The sequence below is a fragment of the Prinia subflava genome, chromosome Z, assembly GCF_021018805.1.
Source record: "Prinia subflava isolate CZ2003 ecotype Zambia chromosome Z, Cam_Psub_1.2, whole genome shotgun sequence".
Classification (NCBI taxonomy): Eukaryota; Metazoa; Chordata; class Aves; order Passeriformes; family Cisticolidae; genus Prinia; species Prinia subflava.
The window spans coordinates 54,677,478-54,691,536 of NC_086283.1; the positions used below are offsets into that span (position 1 = coordinate 54,677,478).

General features: G+C 35.8%; 1 protein-coding gene across 3 annotated transcripts in view; it reads right to left on the reverse strand.

Moving 5' to 3' along the window:
• Positions 1-14,059, reverse strand: part of AUH (AU RNA binding methylglutaconyl-CoA hydratase) — a 114,630-nt gene that overhangs the window by 43,365 nt on the left and 57,206 nt on the right. For all 3 annotated transcript variants that reach the window (XM_063421729.1, XM_063421728.1, XM_063421727.1), the window contains exons 5-6: positions 13,266-13,358; positions 12,258-12,314 (exon numbers count right to left, since the gene is read on the reverse strand). In XM_063421729.1, the coding sequence (XP_063277799.1) occupies positions 12,258-12,314; positions 13,266-13,358 (150 nt within the window). The remainder of the gene's footprint in view (positions 1-12,257; positions 12,315-13,265; positions 13,359-14,059) is intronic.

Below are 14,059 nucleotides of genomic sequence, written 5' to 3' on the forward strand. Positions count from 1 at the left end.
TTTACTAATTCCATGTCTTCTCCTTTTGATTAAGTTGCTGGTTTGTTTTCATTAACAGTCAAGCTCTTCTGCATGATCAAAACCAAAGAATGTTACATTGAGCAGCAGTCCTGTAACTGATCACCTGGTAGGGTGACCATGACTATTTCCAGACACTTCCTCAGCCTCTGTTAAGCCAGTGACAGATTGCAGTTATTAACAGGTCAGTGAATAAATTAATTCCAGGGCACTGAAAATGATGTTCGTGAAATGAAAAGTGGCCTTGCTGACATTGCATCACTATTTCTAGACAGTGTGTTTGAACACCAAATAAATCTCACAACTTGGATGAGTGCCAAAAACTAGTGACCTAGTTTGTGTGGGAAAAGATTCGCAATTGGTCCTAAGAGAGCAGATTACCAAAATAACTTCACACAAAAACGTTTCAAGAAGAATTTTCTTTAAATCAGACATATTCCAATCTAACAAGTCACTGAAAATCCTCTTTCCCTTGAAATGTCAGAGATCCATTAAATTCTAAAGTTAAAATGCATTTGTATTACTCATACTGACATTCCTATACAACATTTCTATTTAACAGAATAAATATTATCTTCTTTCCATCTCATTATCTCTTTCCATCTCATTCATAATAATTTAATACTGTTTTAAATCAAAACAGCTTTTGCATTTTCAGTGAAAAATGTAACACTTCAGGCTTAAACAAAAAGTTCTACTAATAAAAGTAAGTCTATTTTTAAGCACACAGTAATCTGCTCAGTAATCTTCCTTGATTAAAAATTCCTTGGCTTCTCTTCAAAAAACACACTGAGTATAGATGAGCTCAACAGCTGTCAACATAATTTTTAGGAACTTACCAAGTATTGTTGCGTCTATACTAGCCCCCATTTATACACTCCAGCTGGTCCACCAGAGCCCCACTCCCAATCCTTCGCCTCCAGTAACATCTATATTGAGATGAAGACATTTTGAAGAGGGGAATCTTAACAACAACAAAAAGTAAAAAGATACTTCATCTTCTTTTCATCTTTGCAAAGCCTGTTGCTTTCTGTAAATTGCTTTCCATTCACTAATCCAGCAAAGTGCAGAAGGTAAACTGCAATACTGTAAAAAAACCATTACAGCACTGGTAAAAGTCCCAGAACAGTCTTTCATAAGTCACACTTGAACATGACATAAGTAATGCAATGCAATTAATTTCACCCAGCAATGCTTGCTTACAAGTCCTTACTAACACATGCCAATGACAAAACTGCAACTGCTCTCTGTGTTCTCTGCGCAGAGAGGGTCACTTGCGCAATGACTTACACAAGAGGTCTAGAAAAAGGCTGAAAAAAATCCCTGATCACTTAATCTCCTCAAAATGTTGGGTTTTCTTTTATCCTCTGGATTCCCTCTGGATTCATGGCTACTGAAAAAATCCTAGGGGATGATCATAGCTTTTGCAAGCTTTACCATGGCAAACACTCATGTCAATGGAAATTTTGAGCAAATAATGTAATGAATACTGATTACTAAGTTTTGGAAAGACATACTCATCACTTAAATTTCAAAAATGCTGTGGGAGTATCTGAGAAAAAAGATAAACAGAATGAAAACCCCATACAATTACTTTATTCTTAATAAACCATTTATGTAAGAGTATCAATACGAAAGGTTTCGCATCTTCTTTCTTTCTCCTCAGTTATTAAAAATTTTCTAAGTCCTCATGTTTTTATCTGCAACTCATTTTATCTGTCAGTAACCTCTTGATTAGTGTGCATATTTTTTACTCCTTTTTCTCTCCTACACCTTCTGTCTCTATGCACAATGTCAATGCACAATGTCTTTGCAGACAAGCATCCCAACTACGCATACAGACTGTGGCAGCATAGTAACTAGGTGCTGTCAACTTTAGACTTCAGAATAATAAAGGGCAGGCATGGGGACAGGGGGATGCACGACAGAAGCTGAGTCACTTTACACCACTTTACAGTGGCTTACAAGCTGTTTGATTCCAATTTATGAAGGTTGCTTACCTCAGCCTTGAAAATCATGCAAGTCTTCTACACATACTTTCTATCTCACAACTAAAATGCACATTTGGCCACCACTTTTACAGGACTACTGAAAACGACCAAGTGATATGTAATATGATCAGCTACATGGGTTTGCATCCAATATCCCACCTTCACCATCTTGTACTAAATCGTGTCTATCGTGGTGCAGATTAACAAGCTTCTTAACACTAGAAGGAGTATTTTCATCACCCTTTTTACACATCTCATTCAGTGACAAACCAAGAACTAAAATAAGGAGTCTACGTTTCTAGAGCTGTCAATACAGAGACAGGATAGGCAATAAGTCTTCCAAAATTACCTAGATGAATAATCTTCTTTACTTCTTTTATTTTGCTGTATTCCACTGCCCTGGTATGTTTTTCATGCATATATTCTGGCAATTTGGTAATAATATATTTCTGCTTGATTCTATACTAAAAGGTAAAATTAGACTTTTCCATCACCACCTCAAGGTTTGAGAAAATAAATTCCCAACCCAGACTGAGTTGCTTATGCATTTCACCTTTATTCCTCATTGATTCTTTAAGATGAACAATTTTCTGTACTGTACCTGCCCATTTTCTTTACCTCTCTTAGAACTCCTGAGGAGTTCTTTCTCCTTACCACTTTTCCTGCTGTAGAGATAGGAAGAATAGAAAAAAAGCTGCTTAGGTTTGTCAGTTAGTTAGTAAGTGAAGCTGCAGATAGAAAGGACACTATTGAGACAATATTTAATCTCTTGACAATGAGCTGAAGTAGCAATGAGGGTCTTCATAGAGGAACTTGGAAAGGTAGTCAGAAAAGGCAGAGAACCTTAAAATTCAAAAATGCTGACTATGGAAGTGGCCGAGCCTAGAAATCTAAGCTAAAGATTTTTGGTTTAGGCTCTGGGCTACCTGAAGGAGTCAAGTCCTTAATTTGTCCAATATTTACTTCCAAAACGCTTTTTTTTTTAATTTAGAAAGAGACCAAAACAACCAAACAACCAAATTTTAATAGAAAATACAATGCAATTCTGTTTTCCATATCCAGCAAATTTTTGTTTTTCTCTTGCCCCATTCTTCCCCAGAAATGCCAGCTATTATTACTTGGTCTTCCTCTTGTTTTTGCATAAGCTTAGAAATAAGATATTGAAAGAAAAAAAAAAAAAACTTCACGTGGAAGTGTGACGTTGGAAGTTTCTATTACAATTTTCAGTGGACAAGGAAGCTTGAGATAGACACCAGGTTCTGGTCTTAGGACATATTGGAGGAATAAAAGGGTGATCTGTTACAAAGTAAAAAAGGATGGTTTTGTACAAAGGCTTTGTACAACTTTTAAAATTAAGTCCAACCTTTATGCAAGAGGCAAATTATTTCATCAAAGGCATTCATGAAGTCTGATAGACCTGTATGAGTCAATACAAAACTCATTTAACTGATTACGTGCAAGTCTGTACACAGGCAATTTTTTTATTTTAACTGGCTTGAAAAAATATAAAGTTCTTTACCTAGCAGCATCTTAGATCATTCTTTCTCTACTTACTTTATTCTTTCTATATCCTCTTCACTTGAGCACCCCAAGTGAATACAACCTATTTTGCACCTATGTTATGAAACCTACTGTGAATTTAATTCAGTTGGTCTAGACCATAATTTTTATTCAGTGTCACACTATTCTAAACGTGTGGTGAGAAAAACCAAGCTGCAAAAGCAAAGTTTGTGTTCGCTTTATTTTTAAAGCTTCACTGCATAATTCCCCACAGTACAGAGATGGTCTGGAAAAGATACAGATGTGATAGTACAACCCACGCTCAGCGAAAGAGTACCTAAATGGGGCTTAAGTCTACATTATTTAAGGAGGATGGAAGAAAACAAATAACTTGTTGCATTTTTTTCATTTTTCTGGTTGTCATTCAAAAATGAGCAATCCATGAATCTCATAAAACAATTTTCCAACTTGTGAGAGCTTTCTTATATACCCATGATAATTAGGAAATAATTGGTAAAATTGCTCAGGTTGTAACAACAAATTTTAGTAAAAACAGTATTCCAAAATTCAGTCTTGATATAAAGAACAATGGTTTTATTCTTCCAAGAAATGAAAAAAATCTAAGGAACATTAAATCACTGTTGGCTGGTAAAGTCTGATTTCTCCACTGGTATATCATACCAATCTCAGAACTTTTATGCTCTGCTTTCCAAGATCAAGACAACTCCCCATCTCTGCTCTGGTACTTCCTCTAATGTTCAGCCTTGCTTTGGGGGCTTTCTTTTGTCCTTTTTTTACTTCCTTCTCACTCCGCAGCATCAGAGGAAAAACCTTAACTAAACACAGTTGAATATGCAGTGCTGCTACTTAAGATACTGAAATTTCTAAAACACCTGACAGTTAATTCTTCTTTGTAAACAAGGCATCTCCAAATTTAGGTCAGGAAGAAATATTCTGCAATCTCTGCTAGCAAAATAAAGCAGAATGTCAGAAGTGGTCAATTTCTTACACTGAATTTGACATTTCAAATACTACTCTATGCAGTTGCAGTCATCTGGGACACACATGACAGCCTTGGATACCTTCTCTTTCTGTAGGAAGTACTAGATGAGTTTTGAATACAGATTTGGAAAGTGTTCTATGCCTAGCAAGCAAGTGGAAAAGGTTGCTCTGAGGATCCCTCTGCAAAGTTAAGTTGGAGATACCTGCTTCACGAAGGTACAGGGGACAGTTTGGATGACACAGAGTTCTATCATCTCTTTTGCTGTATGTTGCTACTACTTGAGAAGTATTCTATTTTTAAAAATGAAGAAAATTTGTATCTATAACATTAGTTTTATGTATGGAGCTTTTGCAGTGTTAGTATTGCAAGACATTTTGCAGTTTTGCCTCAACATCACCATTACAACCGATCAAAAAGCCAGGGAGAAAATGAGTTACTTGATGACAATCAGCTTACTTTTATTTAAGAAAAGGAAACTGTAAGAACCACAATTCTCTTTAACTTGCAGAAGCAGAACAAAATTCATCCCCCTCCAGAAACATTCTATATACTGTGTTTAATTACTTTGAGGAAAACACAGATGTTAAGACATCTCTTTTCTATGCTATTGGCAGCTTCTTATTTCAGCCCATTTGTAAAATACAACTCATAAAACAAACATTAAAAATACTAAAACGTAACTAGAGATATTGAGATTTCCGATGACTGAAGAAAAATAGATACATGTTGTTAGAGTAACTAATTTATGGTTTTTACTCTATCAAATCATAATAGAATTGTTAAATGCTCAACAGTCACTATTAGCCCACTGTAAAAAAAATTACAGTAAGTCAAGAAGAAGAAAATGCATTTTCTTGGTTGTTCCACAGTAAATAAAATTTTAAGCACGGTATTGATGAAATTCTAAACATGTTGGTTCAAGAGCATGTCTTCTATTAGTATTTAATTTGTGTACTTTACAGTATTAAAACTCTGACACAGGAGATAAAGAAACAGGAGAAGTAATAGAAGTCACAAAAGACAGTATAGACCAACTGAAAAAAAAAACCCAGACTCACAGCTAACTCCTCACTTTGGGTTTTTTCCCTATCAGTCAGTCAATTGACACGGGACTAAGAGCTGAACTTGAAAAATTTAAAAAGACTTTTATACAGGGTTCCTTATATAACAAAACAAAACAAAACAAAAAACAAACAAACAAAAAAAAAGTGCATGCACAATCTTGGGACACTATATGAAAACATTTAAGGAGAAGAAAAGAATAGGCTAGTGAGGATAGGAATAAAGATGAACAAGAAAGGTACAGTATTACCCAGGTAAGATGTATAGTTATACAAACTAGGCAGACTTTTCATTCTAAAATCTGTGATGGTGTACTATCAAGAAGCACCTATATGCACAAAAATAACAGTAAATATGCAGAAGCTTTCGAGTCCTATCTCGGACATTACCACTAATAGTAACACTTCAACTTTCTCAGCACTTATCAAATGCTATTCCTATCACCGACGAAACTGAAATATAGAAATCTAACCAATATCCTAGCAGTCCATTGTAGTGTGCATGGGATTTCAACCGGAAATGTCTGACATTCAATTTAACCTTTACACTTGGCTGAATTGGACAACTACTGCTGTTAGCAAGACCACATTCTGTGTGAGTTCTTCACATGTGGAAAGTCCCCTGACATCTTTCTCATCCAAAATAGAAAACGTTTTTCAGCTTTTAAGTATTGCAACAGAGACAACACAGATGATTTGAAAAACAAAGAATTAATTCTTCCATAGATAAGGAAAATATACTAGGATTACCTAAATTTAGTTTTCATTCTTACACTGGTTTTCTTCCTAAGCAAAAAATCCCTAATATTTCAGTGTTCCTATGTCTTATTTTATAGTCTTGAAATCTGCAAGCACTATAATTTCTCCAAATACAATTTAAAGTCTAGAAAAACAGTCAAAACAATACTGTTACTAAAATAAGGGGAGAACACAGAAATGCTGTAATTTAATCTCTCCCTTGTTCTATATTTTAAAGACAAAACCAGTCCAGTCTCGTACAGCTTGAATCTTCAGTTTCACCTTTGGAAAACAGGATTCAAAGCAACTTTCAGAAGTAGAAAGAATATATAGCTTATTTACAAAGTATTTCTTAGAGAGTTAACAGAGCTTCTTTTTGTTTACTTCTTTTTTTTTTTTTTTTTTTAAGTCTTCTTCATAAAATATGCTTTTCAACTAAATGCTCTCAAGGAAAGCAAAATCCCAGGGCTATGGCAATTGGTTTTTATTTTAATATTAAATAGTGGAGGACAGCTTGATAATGAAGTAGTGGGATTTCTAGGAGGAGCATGGAAGAATAAAGGCAAAATGATGATGAAATGGACAAAGCCTCGCTAATTAAAATGTCTTTATAAACACAACAAACAAAAAAAAGAGTGACAGCTACAAGTATGTACACCAATAGCCAGTTTTTATCTGGCAAGGTCAAATTACCTGCTTATACAAGAGAATTAATTTCAGTGAAGGTCCTTTTCGTTTTTTTGTGGAAACATAATTGTTGATGCATACCAATACCTCTAGCTTACACCGATATCTTTCATGGAAATAAACTGCATAAAGAAAATGCATATTATTTTTATATATATGCCTGTCTTTTCTATTTCTTGCTATCACAGAACACTTCCCATTGTGAAACTAATATATCTCATTCTATTCATAGAGTAGGAAGTTTATGTATGTTCTTTAGCAGCGCTTTTATCTTCTCATAACAGATCTAATACTGAGTGGTATATAAATACAATACTAATAAATAAAAGCAGATCTGCCAGAAAGGCATCATCTATCAATTGCAGGTTTAGTATGACATCCACTGTAAGAATCTAGAGATAAACAACCAAATTATATCATGAACTGAGACAGTTTTAAAAAGTTACAAAGCAGAAAAACAAATGACTTCAACAAAAAAATGCTCCAAAGACAATTTTTGGCTGAGGAGAAAGTTGTCACTGAAAAACACTTCCTTTGCAAGCTGAGAGACATCAAAAACTACATTCAATTAATGACAGATATTTGCACTTTTTTAATGTCAGTTTGGGAAACAAAACAAAGAGAATGAACACAATTTTCTTGTGTAAAAAGACTCTGCCCACAGTATTTTAAGTTCTGTACAAACACAGGATTACACAGAAAAGAAGTTGTTTAAACAGCTTTTTAACTAAGAGATCAAAAAATAGTAACTCCTTTTAGCAATGAATAGCTTTGAGAAAAGTCACTCTGACCTGATAACAAGCATCTCCTTAAACTGCAAAGCTAACGAAGTCTGGTTTCTCATGAAATCCTGTCTCATACAGACTCACTGCTGTCCACTGAGATGAGTATTCTGACTGAAACATTATCCACAGCTAAGACATACACAACAACTTCCTCCTGAGCCCTTTCTTTCAAGCAGAAGAACAGGTTATTTTATCCTGAAACCATTTCATCAGAAGCCAATAAAATTTTCCCTTCATCTGGCCATCTACTTTTCATAAAATTCTTGGGATTGTTTTTGCAACCTCTACCTTGCAAACCACAAATTATACCACAACAGACTAACAGACACTGAGTTCACAGTGTAGAAACCTGAGGAAGAGAGGGGATGAACAGACCCATACACACTCTGAAATACAATACAGCACAGAAGAAACAGTCTAAAAGATTGCTGGAGTATGTAGAATTTCCTGACAGAATCGGTGAATGAGCCAAAAAGCCAGGTACCCTACAGCTATTTACAAACAGAGAAGGATGATGTGCTGCTTGGAGGCCATCTAGGGTACAGGCAAGCATGAAATGATAGTTCAGTTCTCAGAGCAGTAAGGAAGGGGGTCAGCAGAACTGGAACCTCAGACTTCCAGAGGACAGACTTTTGCTTGTTTAGGAGACTAGTTGATAGAGTCCCTTGAGAGGCAGTCCAGAAGGGCTAAGGCTTTCAGGAACACTGGATATTCTTCAAGAAAAAAATCCTAAAGGCAGAGGAGCATACTTTTTCTATGTGGCAGAAGAGTCAATGGGAAAAAGACCAGCTTGACTAACAGAAAGTTTTGCTGGAACTCCATAAAAAAAGCAAAGACACTTGGGAGACAACTCCTTGCAAGGCTTCAGGCTTGAAGCAGAGTCAGTACCTGACAGGAAAGGACCTGGGCTGCTGGTTGAGTGCCCTGAGCATGAGCCAGCTGCGCCCAGATGGCCAAGAAGGCCAGTGACATCCTGGCCTGTATCAGTAACAGTATGGCCAGCAGGACCAGGACAGTGATTGTCCCCCTGAACTTGGCACTGGTGAGGCCACACCTTGAATCATGTGCTCACTTCTGGATCCCTACAGAAAAAGACATTAAGGTGCTGGAGTATGTCAAGAGAAGGGTGATAGAGCGAATGAAGGGAGCACAAGCCTTATGAGGAACTGCTGAGGATTATTAAGCCTGGAGAAAATGAGGCTCAAGGGAGACCTTATCACGCTCTACAACTACCTGAAACGAGGTTGGGGTCAATCTCTTCTACCAAGTAACAAATGCTTCAAGTTGCACCAAGGGAGGTTTACACTGGATATCAGGAAAAATTTCTTCACTGAAGAGTTGTCAAGCACTGGAACAGGCTGTCCAGGGAAGCGGTTGAGTCACTTGAGTGGTGTAGATGTGGCACTCAGAAACATGGTTTAGTGGTGAACTTGGCAGTGCTTATCTGACAGTTGGACTTCCCAACCAAACGATTCTACGACACATGTTTTTTTGTGCTGGCATAAGACCACTTGTGCAATGATGACTGGTAGACTCTCCTTAGAAAACAAAAATCATCAATATTCATTCTCAGGTAACTTTCCCATCACCAAGTTACCAAGCTTTTTTCTCTGCTACACTTTTCCACTAGTTCTTTGAATCTTGCCTTCCTTATTAGAAAGTGGGATGTACTCAAGAAGAAAAACAAAAAGTTTTTCTACTTTTCCTAGTTCACATTCTGGCAGTTGAAGCTTTTTCCATAGTGCAGAAACCCGCGTTTAGATTTCCAAATGCAGAAGAACAATCCTGATCCCTCACAACACAAACACCAGGTCTGTGAATACAGCTATTGTATAAAAGGAGGCACTGGTTTCATCCCATTTAGTCTTGCTATTTTGTCTGTCATGGATGAATTTTCTGAGGAGATTCAACCTGCTACAATACAGCACACACTATAAATGCCTACTTGGTCAAGACCCTCAGCAGATTAGAAGGAACAATTTATTTTGGTTAACTCAACTAATTGCTGCTCAAACTAAGCCTTTAGAAAGTTGCCCTACATCTGTGCATATTCAAAAGAAAAATTTCTTGCACATGGGAAATCTGTATTAAAACTACTTGGTCAATAGACAGCACCTCACTTTGTCTTTTGATAAACACATTTCATTAAGAATGGAATAAACCATAGTATACAACAAGGTCCAAAATGTAACAGCTGATATGCCCTAGATCTCTATTTTAATACTATTAAATTCTAGTAACAATCTTCTAACACACCACTTTGATTATAAATTTCTGGGGTTTTAAAAAAGCGAACCCTCATAGTATGAATATGTTTTTCATACAGCCTTGAACACCCAAATTATCATCCAAGTTAAAATTTTACGTCTATCACATACTCCTGGTAGCCAGTAGAGCAAAATAAAAACAGTAGCTTGCCATGGTACAGGGATTTAGTTCAAAGAAGCAACTCAGTCTGCCAGCAGATTTCAGGCCTACTAGATGGCAGCAGAAATTGATGTAGGCCTCTTAATAGCAACAGCTCACTTTTCAGCTCCACTCTGCAGTTCTGTTTTGGCTCAGGGCCGCTTGAAAACACTCTCAGAAAATATTCTATTAACCCATGGAGCCTATGGTTCAAGAGTGTATATCTGACTTCTCTACCTAAATGACATATGCTAAATTCCTTCACTCACTCTTCACGTGCTGATGACAAAAGGCACAATCAGTTACTATTTGGATGACAAGAAGCAAAAAGGGCTAAAACATTGTCATTGCTCAACAGGACTGGTGCAAGCAAAGGCTGATTGGGAAAAAGGTGTGATTAGCTCAAATATATTCAACAACAATAGTTGTCAGAAAGGCTGATAGGATAGGGAAAAGAATTCATCACTGAACGTATCCCAAAATGTTTTAAGTTGAAAAGTCAATGTAACAAGATTAAATCTGTCACATTTCCAAGGAGCTGAAGACATACACCTGAAACATTATTTTAGGATATGAAAAAAAAAAAAAAAAAAAAGATTTTTCAAGCCTCAGTCTTTGAGTAGCAGTAAAATACTCTGAATGAAACTTGCAATGAGTCAGTTAGCATTTTAAGGTAAGAGCACAGAAGTTTGAAACATCTATAATTAACTGAAGACAAGGAAACGAGACAACCTAAAAAACTTGAATATTAAGAATATATGGAGAATTTGAAGTGAATTCCTTGAACTGGAGATTATGTTTCCAGTACTGTCCCACAGAATTACTTAGGAAAGGAGAGAGTGGGAGGGCTATGAGCAAAAACTGACAACAAAGATAAACAACATAAATTTCTGTCTTTTTCTTCACTACAACTTATTGCCAAGGCATATTATTTCATGACAACACCACTACCAGTAAATACATCTTTTAATTCATCTGCATTATTATCTTCATCCACCACTAAAAAAAAACTAGATATCAATCATAACTGTTTTCTGTATGTAAAATGTATCTCTGACCACAGAAAGTGTTGATTGAAATCACATCTCAACAACAACCAAAATAATATAGCAATTGAAATTGTACGATAATTGTCCAGATTAGTCATAGGATGGGACAGTGCTATACACAAAGTTCATACCACTACACCCATTATGGTTGTTTTTACTGGTTTTTTTATGTGACCTGCAATGGTATCCATTAGAATTGGATGAAGTGCTTTCAAAAAAGGTTCCACCCATTAGAAAGAAAACAGGAACAAAGAAACAGTATAAAGTTTCCAAGAACTCCCAGAAATTAAGGCAAAAAATCACAGGGATGCACTTTTTTCCCAGTTACTGCCCTTTTTCCAGAGCAGCAAATATTTTAATTCAAGTAGCACTGATTTATACATAAACAAAAACAAAAGGTTTGTAACAACTCCTAGAAAATTATTTATTATGCAACTTTCATTCACCTTCAGTCTACAAAAAGCAGGTCAACTGGCCTTCCAAATACAAAAGAAGTTTTTGACTCAAAAAATCTTGGCAAGGTAACTGATTTATCCACAGCTATACTTCCAGTTCTTAAACTCATTACAACCAATATATGAGCAGCTTGAAAACAGACTTTGAATCCTGAAGTACCAAATGTTATGTAGAAGTGGATATTAATTCAAATAATTGTCTCTGTACACTGACAGCTAATCGTTCTTCCTCGCTTGACCCTTAGCAAAACTATTCAGCCTTCAGTTCAAATATTAAATGTCATTTACAGACTCATTCAATGTTGACTTAGCTAATGAAGATTTTGTTTAAAAGCATAATATACAGGTGACCGTCCCTGAAAACAGGAAAAACACTTTTTAATTAATTTTGGTAAATAATACAAGCAATAAGCTGTAAGACATGCTATAATACTTAACAGAAATCTAAAAATAAGCAGAAATCCATAAACCAGTAAATATCCAATCCAATAAACCATTCAAAATCTAACACTAAGTATACATGTTATTTAGTTATTTGTGGTAGCAAAAGCAAAACATTCATACCTGCACCTGGAATGATCGCCAACTTTGTTTCAACTAGGCCCATTTTAGCAGAAGATGCTAAAAAACAGAATGCAAAGGAGTTCTTACTATAATGCAGAGAGAAAAAAAATCTACAGAAAATATGTAATGATGACCTGGACATTTGCTAATATATCAGATTTTCTTCAAAAAGAACAATAAATCACTTTTTAAAGTATTTGTTTATTAAAAAAACTTCAAATAGATTCAATTGATCGGCTTTTAGTGAAAGATCTAACTACTTCCATCAAGGCAAATATAGTACTTTATTAATTTTCCCATAGCAAGTAAGCAATTACTGTGAGTAACAGAGACTTGCTTCGAAATGGAAAGTACTAAATAAGGCGGCTGTTATTGCTTAACAAGTTAGAATGGAGTAGAATTCTGTATCTGATTCTTTGAATTCCTTAGGTGACAGAATATTCTCTAAGGTCAAATAACTTTATAAATCCTAAGTTACTGGCAATTGCTCAGGACCAGGTTTTCATTTCGTTTTCATCAATTTGTTTTACAGTTCTGACAGCTTGTTAGCTCAAGGCTCCTATTTTCAAGAGTTGTTGTCACTTCTATAATTTAATTTCTTATATAATAATACACTCACTAGCAACTTTTATTCTTTCCCTGCACTCTGTTCAGATAAAATCAAACCTCCATCTAGAGCACTTCAAATGCACAAGAATCAAAAAAAAAACCAAAAAAAAAAAAAGAAGAAAAGAATTGCATGACCCTTCTGGCAAAACTAAAAAAAATTAGGGTCAGAAGAATCAAATAATCATTTAATAAAACCAATCCAGCTAACAGGGTTAAGTTGTTTTAAATGAAATTTTAGTAAGTACTTAGACAGGTTTCTGCTAACGTCCTTTAAAATAACAGGTTATAAACAATGCCAAATACAAAGTAAGTTTCATAAGACTGTTGCCAACAGGCAGATTAGTCAAGCCAGCTATAACAACAATAACTGCTATATTTCACAGCAGTATTCAGACCTACCTGCCACCCGTATATCACAGGCTAATGCAAGTTCTAGGCCACCACCTAAGGCAGTTCCATCTATTGCAGCAATAGTAGGTACAGGCAGATTAGCTGAAAAAAATAAAATCAATTAACACCAACCTCATAAAGAACACTTCTGGAATGTGATTTCATTACATTTTGCTCATTCTACAGTCCTAGTATGGGAAAAAAGTTTCATAAAATACACTGTGACCAAAAATTGATCATCGACACTGTGGCAAAAAAAAAAGTTACTCTCCCTATCCCTCTGTGGCTGAATAGGTTTCCATGTCTTTCTCTGGCTTCTGCTCAATTTGACAAAAATCTGAAAAGCAAACTTCCAGAACACAGCAGAGCTAGACAAAGCAGTTATACAAACAGTCCCTGATGAAATGAAGTTGTATGTATGTATGATATGCTTGCGATGCTTTCACAGCTAGAAGCTCTCTGTGTCTTGACACTCCACTACCACTGGTAATAGTGGCCATCACTATTGTCCCTTTTCTCCTGTAAAGCAGAAGCTAACAGCTGAATAGAGATGGGAAAGTCTTCAGTGTGACAAACAGATGCACATATTGCCAGCACACATGACACGTAGCAGGGCTCCAGAGGCGTGTGCGACCATGGCATGTTTTGTATGTAACTTATCATCAGTGTTCTGACACAGGAAATTCATTTAAACAATCAGCTTAAAACACTGCTTTTTACCTTCTGCAAATTCAAGTTCTCTTCATCCCTCTTCACCACTCAAAGTTTGATGAAAAACGCATTTTAATTTTAGAAATAAACTT